The sequence below is a fragment of the Protopterus annectens genome, chromosome 8.part0 (genome assembly GCF_019279795.1).
Source record: "Protopterus annectens isolate FY-2018-M chromosome 8.part0, PAN1.0, whole genome shotgun sequence".
Lineage (NCBI taxonomy): Eukaryota > Metazoa > Chordata > Ceratodontiformes > Protopteridae > Protopterus > Protopterus annectens.
Window position 1 is genome coordinate 1,189,122,642 of NC_056741.1, and position 27,584 is coordinate 1,189,150,225.

Below are 27,584 nucleotides of genomic sequence, written 5' to 3' on the forward strand. Positions count from 1 at the left end.
TGTTAGGCAGAAACTGGTCTGGATTATTGAATTGTTCAATATGTATTAAAACACTTAAGTTTTACTTTAGTGTTGCTGTAGTTTTGTTGCTGATATATACTGAGTTTTGTGCTGGCATTTTTTCAGTTACTGATAGTTTGTTTTGCCTTGCACTTGGATCCTACTTGCAGGGCTTTTCTCTTTTTCCAGCTTGGCACAGCTATATAACCTGTGCCAGCTTTCCACAGGAGTGGCTGTGTGGTTATATAAACTCTTCTCAAAGTGTGCGTGTGTTTGTGTGTGTTTGTGTGTGTGTGTATGTGTGTTTGTGTGTGTGTGTGTGTGTGTGTGTGTGTGTGTGTGTGTGTGTGTGTGTGTGTGTGTGTGTGTGTGTGTGTGTGTGTGTGTGTGTGTGTGTGTGTGTGTGTGTGTGTGTCAGATACTTGGGCAGGGAAACGAAGCACTGCTTGGTCAGAGATGGTGCTGGAGGTTTTAGCTTGTCCATTAGCCTGAGATCCGGACCCTATAGCTGTGCCAGTGGGGAGTCTTATTGGGGACCTGGAGAGCAAGGGAGCGACCAGCCCCAGGCTGACTGTGATCTCTGTGTGCTCTTAAGGGAAATTGCACTTTACTGAGTGTTTTTGTTATCCTTTCCTCCTATGAGACACCCCTCACTGGTGTTAGTGTTGAGGATTGAGGGTCCTTGATTGCTAGGCCAGGGCATGGGCATCACAACTACGTAAGGAGATTATATAAATTTTTCAAGCAGAATTCCATATTTCTTTCTAACAGCTGTGAGACACTACATAAGAAGGAGTTTTAAAGTAGAACTGTATGTTTTTTCCAGCAGTTGTAGCTTAATGAACTTATTGACTGGCTGTGGCTGAGTGGAGGACAGCCATTGTCATCCCTTTACACAAAGGTGGAGTGTCCACCGATCTGAGAAATTATAGACCATCAGCCTAACTAGCCTGATCTGCAAGGCCATGGAACAGATTATCATGGACCTCATTAACAAGGACATTAGCAACCTCCAAAAACTTGATCCCACACAGTATGGCTTTGTCAAGGGGAGGTCATGTCTGCTAAATTTGGTCAACTTTTTTGAGACAGTCAACAAAGCCATGGAGAAGGGGAAGACAGTGCACACCACCTACCTTGACCTGGCCAAAGCCTTTGACACTATTCCCCACTCAGGCATAATTGATGAACTCTCTCAACTAGGCATCTGTTACCAGATGGGTAGCAAACTGGCTCACTGATAGAACCCACTTAATCAAAATAGGAAAAGCCACCTCAAGCAATAGACCCATAATAAGCAGCATACCCCAGGGTTCAGTTTTGGGGCCTCTGTTATTTGGGATATACTTTTCTGAGGTGCAGGCCAAAACTAGTGGGCTATGACTGACCAAGTTTGCAGATGACTTGTGGACATCCTGCAAGATGGTCTTACTCAGACAAATGATTGCTTCCAGAAACATGGCCTCAAGCTGAATACTGAAAAATGCATCACCATCCCCTTTTGGGGAGAGTGACATCCCCAAAATTGTCACATTAATAACAACATCCTAAGAACACAACCAGTCATGAGGGATTTGGACACCCAGGTTGATAGCATCCTGACTTTTGACCACCATGTTGCTTCCACTGTATGGAAAGCCTTCTACATGGCCTACCTTTTAAATAAGGGTGTCTTATCCAGGGACAAGGAGTTCATACCATCCCTGTGTTCTTCCCTTATAAGGCCCATTATTGAGTATAATGCACCTTTTGGCATGTACCTTGCAAAGCACATGCAGCAGCTGGAGAGACCGCAGAGGATCCTCACCAGGAGAATCCAAGGCCTCAAACATCTACCGTACACAGATAAAAGCCCTATCCCTCTACTCAGTTTCATACAGACTTCTCAGAGGTGACCTCTGTCTGACATACAAGGTGACCATGGACTCCACCTTGATGGGATTGCTGCATATCTGCAAGTCAAGCTCCACACGAGTAACCCACACGCTCAGCCTCGACCTTGTCTGTGACATCAACAAGACTTGTTGGTGGGACAGATTTGTGTCCCAGAGACTCCCCCATTTATGGAATAGACTCCCTATCCACATCAAGTAGAGTACCCCGTTGCCCATTTTTAAGGGCACCCTGGATAACTGGATGGGAAACAGAAAAAATACCCTTGGGATTCCACCCATGCCCCTGATGGACTGGAGCATCGGGTACTGATTTGTCTAAACATGGGCTAATCTCTTCACTTGAGTTATAAGGGCCTCTAGGCCAATAGCCTAGTAACTTTCTATGATCCTATGATCCTATGGCTGGGCCTCCCAGCCAATGCAGTGTCCAAGGCAACTGCCTAAGTCACCATGTCCTGGATCTGTCCTTGTGCCCAAGGTCTATAATATAATTGGGAAAAATTATTAATTGGAAGCACTGACTAGTGTAAGATGGTCAGTAATACATCAGGTCTGATAACTTTCCAACTAACATTAAGGGAAAACTGTATGGCTATTGAACCTTGAGGAAAGTCTCTAAAATAACATCAGATCACAAGTCCTGTTCATCAAGAAGGAAATTATTTCTGCCTCATGACTCAAGATTTTTAATTTCTCTTGTCAAAGCTGTGAAGACTGGTAGATATGGTTGAAGGCTGCCAGCCTAGTCAAATAGAATTTGATACATAATTCTGGCATTTGTAAATATAAATGTAAAATACAGGCTTGTTTCTTAAATGAAAGAAAACACTGTAAAATGTGAACTTCAAAATTGTAGCAACATTGCCATCTACTGTAAGGAAAACTAAGCCGAGCATTCAAATGTTCTTTGAAATTAAAATTATGTTTTGTATGTCCTTTGAAGTTAGAATTTGGAATTGATGAGTCTGGAGTAAGCATCCTGCCTATTGTTTTAAGGTTAAAGTTAATGACCAGAATTTACATGTAGAATGTCCTTTATTGCTCTAAGTGTAAAAGAATGTAAATACAGTTTCTGTGTGGCCTGGGAACCAAGACAACTGTAAACAAATGATCTAATGTTTTATCAAAACTGCAGTTTCAATTTAAACAGTGAGAACCAGAGATTATTAAGCATTTTGATCTTGATATCCAGCTCAGCACTGCCTATGCTCTTAAGTAAATTACTTTAGAAGTATGTTTTCTTGTAGAAATAGCTAGGAATATAAAGATTAGACTAAGTGTTTTTCTGTTATGTCAGAATTGTACTACGGAATTATTTTAAGTTTCTGTGTGATCTCTGAACTCTTGAATAGCGCTGTGGTATAGTAGTATTGTCTTGTGTTTTTAGTATGTATTATTAAATATTTTAAACCCTTCTAAACTGTGGCTGGTTTATATAGAGATAAGTTAATCTCTAGAGTACATTGCATATACTGTCTAACTCACTCCTATAGCTTTAGTCCTGGGCTATACTACCAATTGGACAATAATATTGCATAGTAATAATTGGGCACCCTTTTAAGAGCCTTTGGGTAGCTGATAATTATTAGCTGGTGGTGGAAGTGATTGCTACTGTATAGTCTGGGTAAAGGGGCACAGCTGGAGAATCTGTGTCCACCTTTCCCAGGAGTGTCTGTGAAGTTGTATAAAAACTTATCTCAAAGTGTGTGTGTGTCAGCTACTTGGGCAGGGACACGAATCACTGGTTGGACAGAGAGGGTACTAGAGGTTAGCTTGCCAGCTATGCTGAGATCTGGACCCTATAGCTTTGCCAGTGGGGAGTCTTATTAGGGACCTGGAGAGCAAGGGAGCAACCAGCCCCAGACTGACTGTGATCTCTGTGTGCACTTAATGGAAATTGTACTTTATTGTTTGTATTTTTTATCCTTTCCTCTTATATGAGATGCCCTCTCTGGTGTTAGTGGTGAGGACTGAGGCTCCTTATTGCTAGGCCAGGACGCGGGCATCACAAAAGCTTTCATACATTAAAATGGTAATAGAGTCATTAACTGTGATGATTTTGGCTGGAGTTACTCCTCTCTAAAGAGATATGTAAAAATAGACAACAGGAGCATGTTGTGTTTAAGAAATGAAAATGAAGAAACACTTAAAAGGAGAAGTTTCACAAAACTCAAACAAATAAGCTGTGTGGATTTTATTTTAAAGTGGAAATATTAGCTTTGATAGCTAACATTGTTTGACTGTTGTATTTCTCCATTGTTACTAAAACATGTTTTAATTTTTCACATATTGAAGAAACATAAAAGACTCTCATCATTCTTTATTTTCTGTATTAGATGATGCTTAATTTAAAATGACAATTCATCACATTAATTGTATGCTCTATTAACTTTTTAAGTGGATTAGAGTAATACCTGTAAAGAATCTTTGGTTTCTAGTGTCCCCCACCAGGTTTTAGCCCTAATAGAGATCCTGTATGTCACAGACCCTTGCAGTTTATCAGTAGTGTCAGACATTAGAGTTCCATGCCTCTTAATGTTCAGAAAATGCATTCAGCTGCAATATCAGTTGCTCTATTAACGTTTTAAGTGGCTTAGAGTTACATGTAGAAATAATCCACAGCATGTAGTGTCATCCCACCTCCAGTTTTTGTGATGCAAACCCTGTTCTGTCACCTTTCCGGTGATTAAAATGAAAAAAAAAATGTCCTTGATGTCCACTGTTTCATAGTGTAAGGGGGTTAAATGATATGGCTGCCCTCCACCCTTACATACACCCACCCCCACTCCCACAAAACACACAGTTCATTAAACAGCCCTCCTTTAGCCGAATGCATTTATGTACACTCGCCAAAAGACACACACACACACACACACACACACACACACACACACACACACACACACACACATACTAAACTGACCCCACTCATTCATCTACAAATGCAGCCACATATGTACACACGTGAACATACCCCCACCACCACCTACTACTAAACTCCCTGGCATGGCACTTATCACTTATGTGATCCTCACCTATTGAAATTAATGCAAGCTTTTGGCCCATTAAATAACACTCAGTTCGGTAAGGGTTTACTCAGCCAAGCAGTTCCATTAATGACTCTGCTGTGTAAAGCACTTAAATACAAGCATTTTGAGAGGAAGAACACATGGCTAATTAACATATGCTGCTCCCACAGAATGCCTCATTAGCATTTGCTGTAGGTCAAAGAGACAGCCCACTTGGTGCTGTAACAATTTAAAGCAAGCATGCTGTATGTCTGTCTATGAACTGGAAATTGTTACTGCCAGAGGCAAAAAAGGGGGTACAGCTACCAGTAACGTTATTGTATCTTGGCCTTAGGGTTACTTATTGGTCCAGTCCCTAGATGTATACCAGAAGCAAAGTATACTTTGTTATAATGTGTTCTTTGAATAGCTGGGAAAGTTATCATCAAAAAATAAAGAGCTCTTCCGTTCTATGAATTTATAAAAATACTCATTGTCGTCTGCCAAAACAGAAATAGATACCCTAAAGTTAAGATCAAAATTTTCAACATTAGATTTTAAATAATGGACAAAATTTTAGATTTTGTTAGACAGATATAATAAAAATAACTTAGATACAGATTAAGAAGTATGTACTGTACTATACAAAATGTAAATATTGTGTTGCGATATGTGAGATGATGCATAAACATGCTGTAATGCATGCTTGCAAATAGTTATGTTAGTTTGATTGTTGATATTGTTTGTGCCCGGTAACACTCTGTAGTAATTTGTTACGTAAGCTAATTGCAGGGTGCGCTTCACTATGCTGGAGAGTATATGAATCCTGTTTCATTTGGAATTGTACATATACCATTTATAATATATTTACTTAGAATTTTGAATAGAATGAGAGAAAATACTGGAGTGTAAGGTAGCATTAAACAGTATAATTCCTGTATGTTATTCTTTAAGCTTTAGATGTATAAATACAGCTTTTTAGTAGCTGAATTTATATATAAAAGAAAAATATATGTTCATTTTAGTTTTCTTTACTGAAAAATGGAAAAGGGGTGTTCATCTGTATGGTTCCCATGTAACTAGCTCCAAAGTTCATTTTTAGCAGTCAGATTTTGTATCACAAATTGTCAGTGGTACATTTTATCAAATGATGCCACATTTAGGTTAAAGCACATTGACTATGTATATGTCTGGGTTACTTCCCTTTCTTTGCAGTTGTGTCACCATGGTGATAGTATATACAAGTTACAGGGGTATGGGGATCACAGCTGTATGTCCAGGAGACTGGGGGATGAATTCCTTGCATAAAAAATAGCATGTTAAATATATCAGTAGACAAGCTGTTTTTATTTTAGGTTTGAAGGTTGTGGTTGGGTACTTACTTTAGGTAAGGTTTAGTATTTGATTATAAGTGTAAATGAACTGCCTACAGTTAATTTAATCCCTTTTTAGTGATATATGTTGTGATAGATGAATATGCACAGATGTACATAGAATTGCAAGTAGGGCCAAATCCAGCACAATGCTACCAAGCAGCTGCCTAGAGCCTGATGCTGCCTGGAGGTATCATATGAACATAAAAAAAATGTCAAAGCCACATCCTCCAACCCTGATTACATCCATCATTTTGGCTGCTTTGTACGTGTGACAACAGCTTTAGCAAGGATGCATTTTTCATTGGCTAGACCTAGTTTAACAGAAATTTCCTGCAGCTGTTTATCACATGGCACCAGTCCCATGATGGCAAGCTCATGTGGAACATCAAGCTTTGCCTGTTCTACTGAACATCAAGCTTTGCACATTCCATTGACAAGTTTAAGCTAATGCATACAAATATTTCAATCATGGGCATTAATGACCTTCTAGCTCAGCAATATATTTTTTGATTAAAGCACTTTCGTTAAACTGTGATCGGTATATATGAATTCGGACACTTGCTTTTTCAAGCAAGTGTCCTAGATCCATATCCATATATATATATATATATATATATATATATATATATATATATATATATATATGTGTGTGTGTATATACACACACACACACACACACACACACACAGTGTGTGTGTGTGTGTGTGTGTGTGTGTGTGTGTGTGTGTGTGTGTGTGTGTGTGTGTGTGTGTGTGTGTGTGTGTGTGTGTGTGTGTGTATATATATATATATATATATATATATGTGTGTGTGTGTGTGTGTGTGTGTGTATGTATGTATGTATGTATGTATGTATATTGGACAAACTACCCCCATTACAGTCATTCTTTTCAAATTACATTTTGATTGATAAACTTGATTCAAACAAAATGCATTTGAAAAGAATGCCATTCAACCACATACGTATGACCCTATATATATATATATATATATATATATATATATATATATATAAAATGTGTGTGTGGGTTTATGTTAGATGTTCAAGTTTTCAGAAACTTGTACTTCATATAGTTGAGACCACATGTTTGACAATAAAGTGGGGATCGGGGAATTTATCCTTTTCCCTACTTTAGTGCAATCTCAGAACTGATATATATAATTTGCAAGAGGTTTAATGGATGCAGCCTCCCACATGTGGAGGTGGAGAGAGTCTTGCCTCCCTACAAAAATGTAGATTTTTTTTTTTGTTTTATTTGAGTTTTCAGAAAGTCAGACATATGGACTTGACTATATGAGTCTCAAATTTCCAAAAACTTGATCATCTGACATATGGATGTCTGCCAAACCACATATACATGGAGTTAGCCAGTTACTGGTACCCCAACCTGTTTGTCCACGTCTTGCAGGATGCAGAAAAAAAATCCAGTTCTACTTTGAAGCATGATGATAGCTGCTCATTGGCCACTATGTAGCACTGGACTGAGATGGACGTTTGACAGTGCTGATCACAGCCGTTATCAGGATCAAACTGTAAAATAAATACAGAAAATTAAAGAAAAGATGAAAAAAATCATAATTTAAAAGGGCCATCTTGAATTTCGTGGCACCCTGTTATTTCAATTTTTTCACAAGAAATGTAGGACAGTTGAGAGTGTGCACTGCAGGCTGTACACTTGAAGAATCTACCTCAGTTATTTTGTGCACGCATCACAATTCAACTTGACTGAGTGCTGATGTTTAGTATTACAGCTGTATTTACTGAGGGTTTTCTTCTTTAATACTTTTGGACTTTCCACTTTAGCAAGGAGTTTACAAATTGATTGACAAAATTTAATAAATTCTCCTATAGAACTCCATAACAGCAGCTATCTTCAGCACAGACTTCACTGTCCATTTGCATATTTATTTTACCTATTGATTTACTTTTAAGTAGATGATTGTGGAATTTCTTTACTTAAATGGCTCGTGGAGTCCATCTTGAAAGCAGCTGCAGTTGCTTTGTCCTACTCCTGAGCTAGCAAATGAACCCCCCCCCAAGCTGTGATCCCTGATAGGCCAGCCAAATCATCACTAATGTAATCTTGTGCTATATTTTACATTTATACTAAGTCTCAGTAATTACACAAATGTGTAGTGTTCAAGGTACAGGACAACCTCAAGATTATGCAATTTGTTCAGATTTCTGTTGTTGGGAAGATTCTCCTTGATATAGTCATCCTTATTGTTTGAAATGATATGTTGATATATGGTATTTTGGGATGTAGGTTCACTGGACACTGCCTAAAAATGCACTACGGGCCAGTATTTGATTTTGAAGGAAAACACAAGATAATATTAATAGAATATTAATTAATATTAATTGATTACACAAATGTTAGTAATTCTGGCATGGAAGTAGTTGACTTAAGTGTAAAAAAGGCTTTGAATTTCTTAAAATGGCAATACTTATTTTGGACTTTGTAGGTATTCAGTTTTCCAGATCCTCATATAAAACTAATAAAACCAATATGCAAGTCTTTATGTTGCTTTAAAATAAGAACATATGTATATCAAGCAATATCCATAGAAAAAAGGAACTGAATTAGGATTTTCCCTTTCACATCTCCTGCTTGCTTTAACATCGGAGCCAGTAGAGAAGTATGCTCCTTTAAGTAAAGAGAGTGAAGGTTTTAAAGTGGAGTGTGATTGTTATTCAAACATTTCATTGTTTGCGAATTATATAACTAAACTTAACGAATGTTAACTTATTCATAAACATTTTAAAAGAACTTCTAAGTAGAATTTAATGAATTTAAGACAATACAATTTTAATGAATGAAAAGGCAGACAAATCTAATGTTGACGTTTCTCCTGTATTTGACTTATTATTTAATGTTGTGTATGCAGTCCTAGTTTTGAATAAAAAGAAAAGGTATATTAAATCTATATTAGAGATGGAACAACTGGAATTGTAAAATGTTAAAATACTAGAAATTACATTATCTAGTAATTTAGAAGATATTATTCAAGTTAATTGTGAAAATAGTGTAAAAGACTTGAAAAATAGCCCTGGGGTTCAGAAATACTTACCTTAAGTGGGATGTCTTAATATGGCCATTTTCCCACGCTAGACCTAGAGCTTCCCTATCTTCCACAGAGTATGCCTTTTCCATCCAGGCACCCAAAGTGGGGGGATTCTCGTCCAGCTGATATACACAATATCACTCATTTCACTCATTTAAGGTCTCAGATGAGGTTGAAGTCATATGGGTAACACAGTGGCCATAGCTGATAGCCAGATGTGCACAAAGCTAACTAAAAATTGGGAAACATCTATTAAAATGCCATTTTCAAAGTTTAGTGACAAATCTGGCTATTTTATAATCCTTCACATCACACAATGATTTGGTCATAACAGTTAAGTTAATCATTGCTGCTGATATGTGTAAGAATGGAGAAAAAAATTCCTCAATAGTCAGATGCATTCTTCTTCTGTGGGGATGGCTGAATATTTACAAAGCCTGGGAGTTTTTCCTTCTTTCAACATGTTACATATGCTGGAGCCTTATCAAGGCACCATGTCTGAACTAAGTGATGCATTTTCTAGATATTAACATTTTAACTCTGCTCTTACTTATTATGAAGAATGCAAATGGAGGCTGGAGCAATGCATTCCTAGTAAGCTTAACTGTTTGTTTAACCTGTTTGCATGGCCCAGAGAAGATAGATGACTAACAGCTCCAAAGATTAAGAAGGACATAAAAATATTTCCCTGATTTAAAGCAGGAATGCTTTTACAAAATCAATTGCTAATGCAAACAATTAAGCAGAGTAGTAGAATGTTGAGTGATGGAGTCCTGGAGTCTACGAGCTGTAGCTTAATATTACAAAGAGCTAAAATGACAGAGATACATTGTGTTCATTTAGTATCCATTTAGCTCATAGTGTAGGGCTATACAACAGTATATAAAACAGACAATGTAAAAGATGGATAAGAATGTGTATCTGTGCAATTTTAAAAAAAGGAAGAAAACAGGTAACTAAACAATTCTAGGGATAATCTTTAATTTTATTCTAGAAATCAAGTGGGCAGGTGAAAAGGGGTGAATATTTTAATACAGTTTTTATATAATCAGCTTGGATCCAGTGATGAAACTTTAAATCTTGAGTCAGGTTATTCTAGATATTTTATTGACATACTTTGAGATTCGGAGCTGTATAGTCCTATGCTTTATTATCAGTTTTTAGTCTGTAGTGATGTTAGATATATCTGAAGGATGTTGGAGTTTGAGACCCAGCGCTTCATAAGATCATAGGATCATAGGAGGTTACTAGGCTAATGGCCCTAGGGCCTTTACAAACCCAGTTAAGTAAAACTCCTGTTCCCAAGAATATAAAGATATTAGGCAGAACTAAGTCAGCAACTACTGCCCCTGTCCAAGAGGGACACAGGTGAAACTCCTGGGGTGAATTTGCAGTTTCCCATCCAGTCATCCAAGTTACACTTAATTAGGGTCAGTAAGGGGCTCTGTTTCACCCGAATTGGAAGTATGTTCCAGAGGAGAGGTAACCTCTGTGAGACATATCTGTGTCTCCAGCAAGTTCTGTTGATGTCACATATTAGGTTGAGTTCCCTAGACTGAGTGCATCTTATACCATTCAATTTATGAATGTGCAGCATATCATTAGAGCAGGATCTGAAATTGCTTTATATGCAAGGTAGAAGTTCTCTCTGAGTAGTCCGTAACACACAGAGTATAGTGATAGTGATGTCAGTCTGTCAACATTTGACATATGCTGAGGACCCTGAATTTTCTTTGTAAAAACCTTTGAGGTCTTTCCAGTTGCTGCAGGTGCCTGGTAAGGTATATACCAAAGGTAACATCTATTGTTGGCCTGATGAGGGAGGAGTACATGGCAGCTTATAACCTCTTTTGTTCTGGATTCAGTTCCCTTACTTATGAGTTGAGCGATGTAGAAAGCCTTTCTTACCAGTGTGAAGACATGATGGTCAAAGGAAAGGTTACTGTCAACCTTTGTGCCCAAATCTCTCACTACTGATTGTGTGCATAGGGTGCTGTTATTAATGTGGTAATCTGCAGGGATATTGCCCTTGCCGAAGGAGATGGTAATGCATTTTTTTGCATTGAGTTTTAGCCCATGGCTTTGGCACCAGTTGTTTGTCTGTGTAAGTCCCTCTTGTAGGATGTTGGGGACTCAGTGACTGCGCCCAATTTGCAATCATCATCCTACTTTGTCAGCCATAGGCCTTTTGTTTTAGCCTATACATTCAAGAAGTAGTTTCCAAACAACAGGGGCACCCGCACCAATCCCTGTGGAACACCACTGGTTATGGGTCTGCTGTTGGAGGAAGAGTCACCTATTTTGACTGTGTGCATTCTATCAGTGAGCCAGTTTGCAACCCGCCTGACAGTATACGGTTTGATCTGCAGCTGGATGAGTTTATCAATGATGCCTAAGTGGGAAATAGTGTCAAAGGCCTTGGCCAGGTCCAGGTAGGTCATATGCATGGATTTGCCTTTGTCCAGGGCTTTGTTGACTGTCTCAAAGAAGTCTAGCAAGTTAAAGAGGCAGGATCTCTCTTTAGCGAAGCCAAACTGGGTTGGGTTGAGCATTTGGAGGTCTCCTAAAACTTTGTTGATAAGGTCTATGATTATTCTTTTCATAGCATTGCAGATTAGGCTGGTTAGGCTTATGGGTCTATAGTTTCCAGGGTCAGTGGAGGCAGCTCCTTTATGTAATGAGATAATAGTTGCTGTTTTCCATTCAGCAGGTACAAAACTAGTGCTGAGACATGTGGTTAAAAAGAGTACCGAGTGGTGCAGCTAGTTCCTATTTTATTCCATTTAGAATGCAGCCTGGGACATTATCAGGTCCCATAGAGGCTGTGTTTTTGGCTTTGGAGTGAGCATTTATCACTTGCTCCTTAAGAGATACTAGGTGGAGGGCAGGTGGTAGGGATGATTTGGGGGATATGTGGCAGGGACAGGGGAGAGAAGTTTTCACTGAACCTTTCAGCTAGCAGGTTCACTATTTCTGCAGGTTCAGTTTATGTGATGCCACTAACAACCAGTTCTACATAGATCTGGGTTTTTCCTTTAAGGTTTCTGATGTAGCTAAAGAAGACCTTATGGTTATCCTTAGCAAAGGAGGCTAATTTAGATTCATAGTTAGCTTTAGAATGCCTTACAAGGTGTCTTATTTGCTTGTTTAAGCCAAGGAGGGAATACTTCCAATTCAGAGACCATTCCTTCCTGCTCTTGGACAGCAATTTCTTTCTCTAATTGTATAACCTGTTAATGGCAGATGTCCACCAGGCAGGCTTGTTCTTTCTTGAGGATCTTGTTTTGGTCCTATCAGGTATGGCTGAGCCGACACATTTATATAAATGCTTATAGAAGGCATTGGTGTAAATCCCATTATAGGTGTCCATGCATCTGTGAGGGCAGGGCCTATGAAGCTATTAATGGCATCATGTATTAGGTCATAATTGGCTTTGGAGAAGTTTTTTTAGTCTAGTTGCTGCTAACAGCGGGGGAGGGGCAAATGTTATTGTTAGTTCTAATGAGACTGATTTATGATCAGACCTCACTAGGGAGGGCTGCACATATGGGGTGGTGTAACAATCACCCATGTTAGCACCAGATACAGAATGTTTGGGCCCTTTGTGGGTAAATTATAAGTGCACTATAGATAGGTTGTTAAAGTCACCTAAACCAAGGGGGGGTTGGTTGTATCTTGAGCGATTCAAGTAGATCTAAGTATGCAGTGTGGGTATCCTGGTTCACGGAGGGAGTCCTATAACTGACAATAACGTGGAGAGTGGTCTTAGCTACAGTCAATTGAATGTGGATTAGTTCAAGGGAATAATTTTGTTTAACCAACATTTATCTTTGATGAATATTGACACTCCACCTCCTTTAGTTCTCACACTTTTAATTTGTGGTCTGACTGTTTGAAAGGCTTTATAACCTGGTATGCCCGGGGTGCTTTCCACAGCTTTAAACCAAGTCTGTGCACAAATGTCACCATCGTCTAAGGTGAGGGCTGCTTCCAGGGAGTGCAGTTTAAGACTCTAGCATTTAGCAGCATAACCTTGAGGTTGCTTTGAAGATATTTTTACATCAGGAATTTTTGTTGTTGTGACATTGCCTAAAAAAGGCACTATGGGGGAGGTGAGAGCCTTAGCCAATAACCAAAATCTCAGATGTGACAGATGAAGATCATCTCTGGCAAAGCAGTGTGGTCTATCTCCCATGTCATCCCAGGCTAACAGGTACTTGATCCCCTTAGAATGACACCAGAAACTAAGCCAATTGTTGAAGTCAATCATTTTTTGTTTATATTGTGGTATCATCTTAGGTGAAGGTGGTATGCTGCTCAAGGCTAGGAACATACCTGCTAGAGACACATATTCAGAGAGCTCAGTCATGTTTCTCTTCATATAGTTCAGTGAGGTATGTCTCAAGTCATTCATGCCAATATGAACTATGATGGAGTCATAACTGTACTTGTTGTAGAAAGACTTGAGTGCATGTGTGATCTGGAGTATCCTGGCACCCGACAGATAACTGACCGTAACCTTCTCCTTGTTCAGCCTGGTGAGTGGGACATATGTGTGCCTCACTATGAAGTTGCCTATGACCAGAACATTTGGTTTAGATGTGCTTTGCCTTAGAGGCGTGTTACATGAAACACTTGTGCTTGTGGTTTTTATGTGTATTGAGTGATGTAGGTACTGTATTAGGTGTAGCATATTTTTGTTTCAGTGGTCTCTGTTGTTTAAGTAAATTTCTGGTGAGTATCTCCGCATATAATGGCTTATGTGTTGAGAGTGTGATTTGTGCAGGAGGTGTAGTATGTGGGCTGACAACCTGTTCAGTGTCACTGTTCTGTGAATGAGAGAGCAAGGTTTCCAAATTCTTAGTGTATATGCATCTTTCACAAATTGAGCTTGGGTGTTTAGGAGTAGTGGGTTGTCAGTGTACATGAGGCAATTGCTGTATACATCAGGATACCCATGTCAATCAGGCTGGCAGAAGAAATGAGGAACTGACCATGCGTAATACTAGGTGAAAATTTGCTTATTTTAATGAGGAAGGATGTGGTTTAATTGGGGGCTTAATGATGAGTCTATACTAATGGGCTCTCAAGGGGTAAAACATTATTAGGGATTAGAAGATTTCAGTTAAAGTGGAAAATGCTGTAGAAAGCCCACCTGAGGTGCTCTCCGAGCAGCTTAGTGCAATTTAAGGGACTCCTCAGTTGGAGCACAGGCAGCTGTTAAGGGAAAATCTACTTTTTGCATCTATAACCACCAATGGTTACCTCCACTGCTCTGTGTTGCGTGAAGCTGCACTATGTGCAAACAGATCCCTCAGATTGCTCAGATGAAGATAGTAGAATAGTGGCTAGTCACCAAACACTGTGGAGCTGTTGTACGTAAAACAGGTGCATACCTGTGCAGACACAGGGCTTATGTAGCAACTGTGAGAACCCTTTTTTAAAACAAGTTAAGCAATTTTCAAACAAACTGACCAATGGAAATGCTAAATACAGAGCCTTATTCCAACATTCTCCAACTCAGATGGGTCCTTTGCCACACTCTTGTGCTGCAAGGGTGCAGAGGGCCCTCAATGTAAGATGGCTAATCAGGTAATGGCAAGCAGTCTGCATACAGCAAATCTGAATGTAGCCTATGCTATAAAATACACAAGTACTAGAAAATACAAAGTGCAGGTAAAACAGTCTCAAACAGCAAACAGTTGAAACAGTGCAATAGCAAAACAGCTAAAAAACAGTAAAAAGTAGGTGGCAATTCAGTAATATATAGTTTAAAAGTTCAGTACAGTGAATAGACTTATTTTTCTGTAAATCTCAAAGGATGCCCTGGATTTCATTTGGATTCACTCCAGAGATCAGAAAGAGCACACCAATCCTAGAGCAGCTCCTGTAAACTGAGCACAGGCCCTTGCAAACGCGCTGCCTAAATTCAAGCGAAGTCATGCAATTTTCAAACAAGTGTTTCTAGATACACATGGATTGATAATTTTGTTTCATGTGCTTTAGTTCATGCTTTTGTTGAGTTGGTGATTTATATTTTTGCTTTTCAATACTTGTGGTGTTTGGGATTCAGAGTTTGCCTGTTTTACAGGTGGTTTGTCAGCTTTCATTCTTGAATCCATACATAACTGCTGTGAAGCTGTTTCTAGCATGCAGCATGCCTCAGAGAATGCTTACCCTTAGCTTCTGTTAAACTGGACTGGATGCTTTAGTGCAGATGTTTAACACAGTGAATTGGTAAGAAGCCTCATTTTCTAGTACGGTGTCTGATTTCTTTAGTCTCTTTTAATCTGCTGCGCTCCAGGGACTTCACTGAAAGAAAACCCCAGTCAAATCAGTATTAAAAAATAAATATATTTTAAATTGAAGAAATTCTTTTAACTTTCATATCCATTTCTTATCTTATCAAATGCATGCACCTTGTATAGTTATATATAGTTAAATACTACAGAATATTATCGGTCAGATCAGCCCAGCCTATAGTAATACTTATGTTACAAATGTTCACTTGCTAGATGTTTGTGTTATACAGTGAGAATGGGGAAAAGTCAGAGGATCACCTCATATATCTGCATGGTACATACTGTAGTGTTTTCACTTATAAAACACCAAATTTACTTGTTAAAATGACTAAACCATAGAGTTTATGGCCTTTACTTTAATTGACGACATTTATATGAAAATGAGAAAGCTTAAGTGCATTTTGTGTGCATGAAATGCCATTGATTTATTAGGTCATGATGACCAATCATATTTGATTTTAAGCAGCATAAACTGATGCAATTGTTTTTTTTTTTTTTTTTTTGACTGATACTCCAATTAGTAAAATGCTGAGGTTCTTATTTTTAAAATTCCAATATCAACTCAATTGACTTGGGTCAGATTTATTTGACACAATTAATAACTCATAGCAAACTGTAGCAAATGTGAGTTTGAAAGATGCTTACTGCAGAAACCCTGTAATAATGCAGTACTATTCCAAATGATATACAGTATGCCACTATACTTCTGGCTAGAGGTCAGAACCTGGACCTGCTGTCTGTTGTTTTGTGAAAAAGCAGACAATGATAGAGCTGAAACAGTACTATCAAGTTGTGTGCAGACTGCAGCAGAAACATGGTAATAGTTATATAAAATGATAAAAAGTGCCATATAGTTTCCTAGGCTGCTTGGGCATATATTGTAACCACAGAATGAGTTCTCCATAGCAGCTAGGCAGCAAAGAAAAACTGATCAAACACCTTTCTTATTTGTAGTTTGAGCTCCAGCAGTTACTATAATTTGGTGTCCTTATCTGTAGCTTTCAGATACAAAAAGGAATTAATCTCTTCCTGTCTGTTCTTTCATAGGTGCATTGTGAGTTGGAAGGAATTCCACGACTATCTCTATAAGGTTCAGTTTTTTGACCCAGGAATGGAAGCTGTGGCCTTGAGATCTACCATAGACTTAACATGCAATGACCACATCTCTGTATTTGAATTTGATATCTTCACTCGATTATTCCAGGTTAGTGGTTCCATGCCAGATACTCAGTCTGCTCTAACCTTGCACTATTTTTGATGTTGCCTATGTTTTTCACACTGAGTCTGGCAGTTAACATGGAAGATTAAGGCAATAAGTTGTTTTTGACACCAGGTCTGGCAGTTAGCATGGAGGATTAAGGCAATAAGCTGTTGGAGTGGGTTTTTATTCCCTCAGTCTCTGTTTGCCTACTGTGTTATGACTGAACAAGACACTTAACCAGGCAGCACTCTGGAGACATTGGACTATGCTCTATAATGTCTTCTGGGCTGTATGCCTTGTAGCTGTCAATGAACCTTGTCATTATTGTATCCATTAAGGTGTTGTATTTATGATGTTTGCATATTTGCATTTGTCTGTATTGTGTTATTTCCTATATTTGACCTATATTATTTCAGTTAATTAATCTTATCATGCTATGTTCACTTGTCAAAACTGTTTTTTTTTCAGTAAATTTTGTCTTTTTTTTTCTTTCTTTTATACACTTGAGCTGAACTGGTTAACAAGATCAAACAGATAAACAAATAAAATAGTAATGCATATTTAGTGCATGAGGGTACAGACATAAATTAATTTGCCAGTGCAGTTATATAGCAAGCTGATATGCAAAAAATGTATTTTTTTGAGAAAAAGTTAGATCACACAGCAGCAACTTGTCATATTTAGGAAAGGTATTATGGGAAATCAGTGGCACAGACCGTAAAAACATTTGTGATTAGACTGTTTTTCCTTTGGAAAGGCTGTAAGGTATAAGATAATTATTTTAAAAACAATTTTTTATTTCATTTTCAGAGATTTCAGCACATGCTGCATTAGTTGTAAGGATGGTGATGCAGCCTCGACTGCATGGAAGTGAACCAAAATAGATTAAAAAAATGCCCTTTTTCTGTTAGTCACATGACCTGACCAACAACTTCCTCACCTGCACCCATTCAGCCTATTCTTACCTCTTAATGAGGTGAGGCACAGGCTCAATCATACTTTGTTAGAGGAAGATGTCTGTGGCTGGTTCTTTTGTTGCCCATCTAGGGCATGTTCATTTCCCCAGCAGTGGGTGTCAGAAGTGAGAGAGAAGGCTAGCTTGCTTGTTGTGTGGTTGTTCCCTTCTGCCATAAGTCTAACTCAACTGGTGGTGTATGTAATGCCTGTTATGTTTTTTTTTTTGCCTGCATTAATGCATATCTAATTCTCTGTCTTTATTATGCAACTAATCATCACCACGACCCAAATGCTACCCAGTTCCCCCTTCCAACAGCTGATCAGACTGCCTCCCTCTCCCCAGCATGGACAAACTGAGATGTTATCACTCATTCCCATTGCTGTGCTGTTCCAGGTTATTATGCCACTAATCAAACTCTGGTCATTTGGATTATGATCAGGGCTTTATCCCTCAACACGGCTGAGCAAAAATAAATCACCCAGTTTATTGATGAATTGTGTTTTTGATAAAAGATGTGTATTCCAATTACTGCTTGGAATTTATCATCCTTAGCTCTGTTATCAATATTGTTTTCCTTACCTTACTAAAATAAAATTAGAGCACATGCTGACTTAAGATGATGTATGAGTGGATGTACCACTGAGGATATCTGCAGTGCAGATATTTCTAGAACACAGTCCACTAACGGAACTTGGTGTGTCCACTAGTACTTCAGTTTATTGTAGTGGTACATATGGAAAGCTACACTTAGAAGAGAGATTTTGGTGTGTGTGTGTGTGTGTGTGTGTGTGTGTGTGTGTGTGTGTGTGTGTGTGTGTGTGTGTGTGTGTGTGTTTGTGTGTCTGTGTGCCTGTCTGCTTGTGTAATGAAGACAGAAAGCAAATGATAAGCAGAATAAGGATACAAAGACAAGTGAAGAATTGTTTTCTGGCAAATACTTGACTCGCATTTTATTCAAATACTGCATAATCTGGAAGAGATAGTACAGAGGTTTGGACTGGAAAAGGAAATAGTGACAGAACACTTTATCTATTCGACCTGTGAACAATTTTAATTTGCATAAAAAACAATGGAACAATGGACTTTGCATAAAATGTTTATAGTTTATACAGTATTTGTTGACCCCTTTATGAACAATATGTGCATTGAAGGAGCAGAGGAATGAACATATTTCCCTAAAGGCAGCCTGTGTTGCATGTTATCGGAAACCTTTATATATCCTTTTTATGTTCAAATATTTCATCATTCTGCAACAATATCATTTTTGTTGTCATTCTTTTATTAAGCATTTCATTGCCATTTGTAAACAATTTTATACCTGAAATGTTTTCTTTGTATGTCACTTTATACTTTTTGAAAAGAAAAATGGCTTTCTTACTGGTGAAAGAAAAATGTTATAGTGTCAAGGAAAACTACAGCATGCTCAGATCCATTAATAATGCAAACAGGCCAGAAGTGTATATCAGTTTTCTGTGCCACTGCTCTGAAGTAGTTGATTAATTGTCATGTGATTAAAAATTAAGTATGTTACTACCATTCACGCATGCACCAGTATTATTTAAACCAATATCTAGCTCTCTCTCTATATATATATATAAATATATATATATATATATATATATATATATATATATATATATATATATATATAAAACAAAGAGCTGTGAAAAATAGCTGAAGTGTAGAGACTTTTTATCATTGTGCTGTTCATGTCACTAAGCATGTGTCACCAATCTATGCACATTATTGCTTAAAAGAACTCATTACCATTCACCCAAACATCTAAAAGAAAAATGAAACTTCATTTTAGACTACAAAGTGGCATTGCAGATGGTGTTTGTTCCTCATAACAGAGCCAGATCCAGCACTAGATGACCTAGGCAGTTGCCTAGGGATCATTGGCTTGGGGTGGCCAACCACTGGCTTGAGGGACCCACTGCCATAAAACTTACATTTCTCCTTTCAAAACATACTCTGCATGTGTTGCATTTCTTCTTTAAGAACACAGACAGACTATGTCTGTAGTAGCATCTGCACATTAGGGAGGTTCCATTCATCTGTACATTAGAGCAGTGAGCAGTTATGGAGAACTGAGAGTTGTCATTCAATTCAAAACAATCAAGTGAAGGATCACGTGCAACAGAACAAGTTAGGGGTGTGTGCTCATATGTAAAATGCCCCAATTAGGGATGGCAGGTCAGTTAACTTATTCAGGTTCAAACCTTTTACCTTGCTTACAGTTTACTAGAGCCTTAATCATCCTCACCAACTACCAAACTATCAACAGCAGGTGTATTTTCATGGACTTTTGAGTTTCAGTGCATTTTCAAAGAATGTTGACTTTCTGTGTATTTTCAAAGAGTGTTGAGTTTCTGTGCATTTTCAAGGACTTTTGGATTCCGGTGCATTTTCAAGGAGCATTGACTTTGTTTGCAATTTCAAGGAATGTTGAATTTCAAGGGAAGAGACGTTCACTGTTGCTCATGCTGTCTGTCTTCAATGTGCAACTGTTTTGTTTACCAAATGGCCATCATCAGTGTTTGTACTATCAAGTTTGAAAGCAATGTATCACAACAGATATCATACTTATCTTTTGTGTCGAAGGCTGTGGGTTCTAGTCGCACATCATTTAGATAGAACAGTAATATTGCTGTTGTCTTTAAGGGCGATGGGGTGCTGCATACCTGAGATTATCTTCCTTTGGTTGAGATGCCTAATGACTATAAACCTGTTGCCAATTTGACAGCCACTTCCAATTGCAATATTATCAGCTTACCAACTTTTTTTTAAATGTAACATGGGCTATTTATTTTTCAACGGCAGTAGGCACTCAGTTTGTACATGAAACACTGAAATGTAAAGTTGTTTGCCAGCAGCATTCTCTCCATTAGTCATACATCTCTTTAATGTGGAATTATTCAGATGAATTTTACTTCTGCAGAGATTGTGAATATTGACTCGTATTGGTGGTTTGTAATGACAGAAGTTTTAGTGGCCTTTTGTGGTTAAAATGTTCTGCATGGGTAGTTTTGTCATTTTTGGTTCATATTTTTTGTTTCATTGCTCACTGGAAAAATATTCAAACCTACAAATTTAAAGCACACTATAACAAGTGGTGCTTTATTATACAAGGAATGTAATTTAATGCAATCTGGATAGTGCATTAAAAGAACACATGCATGTATGCATGGTCCTAAAAATGTGTGCAAGGGACCTATGGTTTGAAAACAGCCCAAAGGTCAACTTATTCCACCAATGGCAAGATGCATTTTCTTTGAATGTGGATTTCAATGCCATTTCAATTAATGTTAGTTTCAGGGGCAGAGAAGCTTATGCTTCATGGTAAGTATGATTTCATTGTAAGATTGTATTTTTTTGTTTAGTTAATAACTATCAGTGTTTGTACTATAAAATTTGAAATAAAAGTTTTACATGTCTCTAATGATTGTAGAAGTAAAGAAGAAAATAGTATGCACACTAACAGGTTTGAACAATGTTTTTGGTAACTGGGGAGAAATAGCCAGGTAATGGAGCACTAGAATGGCTGGGGATGCTTCTGGGGGGGACTTCTGGGGGTGCCTGATACATTACCCTGTCTAGGGCCCCATTTCAGCATGATCCAGGAATGCCTAATAGTGCTTTGTTCTCCAATTTGGGTCTAGGCTTTAAGGCATCTTAAAATGACCTGGCACACTGTCCAATTTTATTTTCTGTGCCTTGTGGTTACTCAGTTCCATGGCATGATCTAGCATCTCTGCCACCCTGAATTGGATTAACTCAATAATTGGAAAATGAATGAATGAGTGAAACTTCACAGACAATCTGGACACACACGCACACACACACACACACACACACACACACACACACACACACACACACATGCATACAGATATACACATACACACACACACACACACACACACACGCACACATATGCATACAGACACACACACACACACACACATGCATACACACACAAACACACCTGTGTATACACACACACACACACACACACACACACACACACACATGCATACAGACATATGCATACACACACACACACACACACACACACACACATATGCATACAGACATACACACACACACACACACACACACACACACACACATGCATACAAACATACACACACACACACACACACACACACACACACACACATGCATACACACACACATGCATACAGACATACAGACACACACACACACACACACACACACACACACACACACACACACTCATACAGAAATACACATGCACATGCACGCGCACACACACACACACACACACACACACACACACACACACACACACACACTGAAAAACAATATTGAATACCTATATCAACCATCTGCAGTAGATCCACTGTACCTCTGACCTGGTCAACCATCATCACAGCCTAATGTTATGATGTGTGCAAATACTTTTCAGTAATGTTGTATATTTTCATGTAGGTGATGATTTTGAAGCCTCTTCAACTCTAGCCCTTTTTCCACATCCCATCATCACAAGAAGAGCTATAAGTATTGGCAGAATAGCCCTGTTCATAGTACGGAGACCATACTTTTTTTGCACCAGCAGTAATATATATGGGGTAAAATCATGGAAGGCAATAAAAGAGTAAGCACTCCCCTCATATGTGTCCTAGTCATTCACAAAGACATCCTCTTCCCCTTCAGCAAGAGCTGCAAAATAAGATATTAACTATGGCCAATAATGTGATAATCCCAAGCACAGAGCATTGGCAAATATACTTCATACCTTTACCCTTTCCTGGAGTAGGGAATTGATACATGTCACCATTTCAATATTTGCACCAGCTTTTTACCAGATATGTCACAGTAAGTGCATATATACAAATCTCCTTTGCTGCTACACATAGTCCAGACACTGAATACATTATCAAGTTGAGTTTCCTTTAGATTCTAGTAGATGTGCATAATCTTTACATTCTTCCAGATATCTTTACTATAACTTACTATAACTATAACTGTACAACTGTACAACTATTGACTATGAAACTTATCTCTCATATCACAGTCCAAGAAACCACCCCTAAAGGACATCCATTAGGGACTCTGCATTAACCCTCTGAGGAGCTTCCAGAAGATACTTGGAATAAAGAAAGCCACACAGTACCGGCCAAAACTGATTTATTGAGCAAAAAACAAAAATAAAAATAAAAACGAATAAAAGCTACATCAAATGTACTAAGCACTTTCACACTGTCATAGCTAGGGCATCATCAGAGTACTGAAAACACAAGGACACTTCCACCCCTTTATATACATAATGAAATGAATAATTCATTGAATAATTGACAAGAAAGACTAAGGCCATCTTTCCTACCATTACATTAAAAACGAAAGTCACGAAATATGAAATGGCCAGGGCTTACACTGAAATTGACTGGCTATTGTACGAATTTCTCATGGATGGGGCAATTAGTAAAGATGAATATTCATATTTAATTGCAGAGTTTCCTGTCACCCCATCAATTTTTGGAATCCCAAAAATACATAAGGATTCTAGAAATCCACCTTTTAGACCTATAGTATCAGCTAGGGGTTCCAAAACAGAAGCTATAGCATCTTTTATTGACGTTCATTGTAAGGATACACTCACCAACCTGCCACATATTTTAAAAGACTCATGGCACTGTCTTGATCAAGTTAGACAACATATTACCAATGTTAGTCCTATAACTATTATGGCTACTATTAATGTAGTTAACCTTTTTACTGTAATACCCCACAAACAAGGACTTGAAATGTTTGAAGCTAGCCTCGTGAAATTTAGTGGCATGAATGTTGCCAAATGTAAACTAATGACTGATTTGATGGAGGTGGTACTTGAGAATAATTATATGGTTATGCAAGGTGAATTTTATAGACAAAAAACAGGTGTGGCTATGGGGGCCAGATGTGCCCCAATTTATTCTAATTTGGTGTTAGCAGAGTGGGAAACTGAGCATGTTTTTACATCATCTTACTGGTCCAACATAGCCCTATATTTGAGATACCTGGATGATATTCTTATTTTTTGGACTGGTGAAAAGGATGAATTTTCAGAATCTGTACAATTCCTAGGCAGAACAACAGAGTTTTTACAATTTACAAGCAAAATATTTGAAAATAATTGCCAATATCTTGATATCGTTTTTTCCTTCAACAAGGATGAGATTCATTCCAATATTTTTAGAAAAAAGACATTCTCAAATTCCTTCATACATTTTAATAGCTGTCATCCTTATTACCAAAAAAGGAATTTAATTAAAGGTGAAATGGTTAGACTATCTAGGATAGTTAGTGATGTCAAGTCTTTTGAATTTGAAATTGGGAAATTATCTGACATGTTCCTAGACAGAGGTTATCCTAATGAACTTATTAACAATACTAAAAAAGAGATTATTAATAAAAGAAACTTATTTTACAGACCCATAATCAAATTTGGATGTAACAATATTTCTAGAACAAATGTTAACAGTTCAAGGAATGACACCTTTATTTTACCATACAATGAAATATCTTATAGTATTGTTAATATTATACATGAGACTTGGATAAATGTTTTTTCGAAAAACAATGAATTATTAGATATTATTGGTAGACATCCAAAAATTACATTTAGCAGAGGGAGGAATCTAAAGGATATTTTTGAAATGAACACTAATAAAGATATTTCCAAAATGTCTAAGATGAGCAAATGTGGGACCTGTCGCACCTGTAAATACATTAACAACGGTCCCTATGTAGCTGTTAATACTTTTAATAGAACTATTAGATGCCCGGAACACTGTAATTGTAACACTAAGATGATAGTTTATCTAGCAACATGTTCTACATATTCAGCCTTCTATGTCGGGAAAACAATTCGGAAGCTAAGGGAACGCATTGCTGAACATGTTATTGACATCAAAAATCAAAAAAACTACAAGTTCTCTTTTTACACATAGTTCTAGATGTTTAAATTTTAAGAGATTTTTATTTTTTATTATAGACAGAATACCTTTTAATACACATAAGGGTGGTGATGAGCAGACTTTACTAGAGGCTAAGGAATGCCTCTGGCAATTACGATTAAATGCTTGTACCAAACGAGGTATCAATGAACATATATCTATTTCAAGTATATTAAAATATAAATCACATTTTATTTGAATGTATTTTGATACTAAAATATTCATATTTTTATTATTTATTATACATATTATTATTTCTTATACTACACTGTTTTTAATTATTGATATTTTCTTCTCATAAATATACTATTATTATGAACTTCAAGATTATCATCCATTATATCTCATCTACTTGATTTATTCTATTATAAGTAACTTCAGTTTGTGGTATTATTATACATCTGTACAGTTGTTATTTATTACTGTTACTTTAAGAAATAGTATAACTTTTATCACAATTGTTTAACACATCTTACATTTATTGATTTTAACATGTTTTTTCTATTAATTATTTATTTATTTACACAACAATTACGTTAGCATGGAATTAATGTATTTATTTTATGCATATTTATCATTACAATAGGTTTTTAATGTAATTGTAGGAAAGATGGCCTTAGTCTTTCTTGTCAATTATTCAATGAATTATTCATTTCATTATGTATATAAAGGGGTGGAAGTGTCCTTGTGTTTTCAGTACTCTGATGATGCCCTAGCTATGACAGGGTGAAAGCGCTTAGTACATTTGATGTAGCTTTGATTCGTTTTTATTTTTATTTTTGTTTTTTGCTCAATAAATCAGTTTTGGCCGGTACTGTGTGGCTTTCTTTATTCCAAGTTTTTTCAATTTTGTTACAAGCTTCCAGAAGATAGCCCCGCTCAGGATATAATTTAAAGTGTATGTACTGCTACTTTTAACAAAACTGCTAAAAGTGTTCACTACCATAGTGTCTGTGCTTTTCCCTGTACTTGCCAAGCAGCCTACAGTGGTTTCTTTATTTTATCCCTTAACTCCCTTACCCCTAAGCTATCCTTTTTATATTTTACCACGAGGTGGCACTGCTCAACCACTTCAAGGTAAGATCACTTAGATCATTTTCTGTTTTTCTACCAAGATATCCCCACTCTTTTAGCTTATTTACCCCACTGGCCTGCTCTGACTTGTGCATTGTTTCGCTACCTTACTCCCCACAGCCTAGACTTACCCTGCTGTTCCTGTACTTCATCTAAAATCCCATATTTCTGCTACAGCTGGCTGATTGTTTTCAGCCAGACACCTTCTATCCTGCTCTTCCTGCTCCATTCACCCTACGGGCTCACTCAGCTCCGCTACCCTGCCCCCAATTCCCACCTGTCCCCACTACTCCTACATCTATTTCAACAACAAACTCCTCCCTCTCTCAATCTGCCAGTCAGCTCTCTCTTCAACCCTCCCTCTCTGCCCCCACCTGCCTATCACAACCACTCCTCCCCATCCACCAAAGTCCCTATAACATCTACTTCTACTCCATCTTAACACATATCCTCTACCATGCCTAGTCTCCTACCTCAAACCATTCTCATCCCATCTATCTGCATTCTACTCTTACTCCCTTTATACCATGCTACCTCCTACTCCTATAACCTACTCTACCCCCTTCCTATCCCACCCCCCACTACCAACCTCTTTTCTTTTCCCACTAAAGCATACTTCCACAACATATCTGCCTCTCTAGTTCAACCCAACCCACTCCACTACTTCAAAATAAAACTTTCCCCCCTCAACTAAATACAACAAACCTAAACTAATACCTTACTCTCTACAATTATTAAAGACCAAATTGAAAATTCTACTGCCTTACCTCAACTACCTCTGCTTAGCAGAAGACGTACAGTCTAACCTTGTCCAAACACTTCCTCTAGCCCCACTCTCCCTATCACTAACAATGCAGCTAACCATAAATGCCTCAAATTCTTCACTATCAATGCCCAAAGTTTAAGAAATAAAGTAGCCCTCTTCCATGCTTGGTTAAACCACAACCTGCCTGACATTGTAGCTATCTCAGAAACCTGGCTAAAACCTCATATTTGTGACTCTGAAATCCTCCCTCCTGGATTCCAATCCCTCAGACACAACCGCTTAAAAAGAAAAGGTGGTGGGGTAGCCTTAATCTACTCTAACCTACTGTCCATCACTCCATACCCCAACCCTATCCCCCCATTCAACAATGCAAAACTAGTATAAGCCTACTAAAATGAAATAACCACAAAAAGCATTTGTATCATTGCCCTCTACATCCCCCCCTGGTAACAACACCACTACTCTTGAGGAAATTCTCCTCTGGACCTCTACCAATATTAAGCTTGAGACCATCATACTTGGAGACATAAATATTGATTGGAATAGAATCAATAACCCTAATTCCACCTTATCCATCAATCTGTTTAACTATACCCAACTAACTAACTCCATTGCCAAAACAGCCCCCCAGGTACCACACTGGACTGGATCCTAGCATCCCATCCAAATAAAGTCTTAAACTCTGGCATTACACCTGACCCTATAGGAGACCACTTGCCAGCTTTCATCCACCGAGCTACCCATTCCTCTCCTCACTTACACCAATATATTCACACACGTAACCTCACAAACTTTAACCCAACTACCTTCTCAGACTCCCTAAAACAAACAAACTGGAACCCCCCTAAAAAGTCTTCCAGTAGACAATTCCATAGAATTTTTCAACTCATCCTTCTTAACTGCCCTCAACTCCCTAGCTCCATCAAAAAGAAAAAGAATAAAAACCAAAACCGCC

The 27,584-nt window shown here is 37.9% G+C and overlaps 1 protein-coding gene across 2 annotated transcripts in view; it reads left to right on the forward strand.

Annotated features, from left to right (window-relative positions):
• LOC122809292 (E3 ubiquitin-protein ligase CBL-like) overlaps nucleotides 1-27,584 on the forward strand; it is a 645,680-nt gene that overhangs the window by 390,546 nt on the left and 227,550 nt on the right. For both annotated transcript variants that reach the window (XM_044080672.1, XM_044080673.1), the window contains exon 3: nucleotides 16,695-16,851. In XM_044080672.1, coding sequence (XP_043936607.1) covers nucleotides 16,695-16,851 — 157 coding nt within the window. The remainder of the gene's footprint in view (nucleotides 1-16,694; nucleotides 16,852-27,584) is intronic.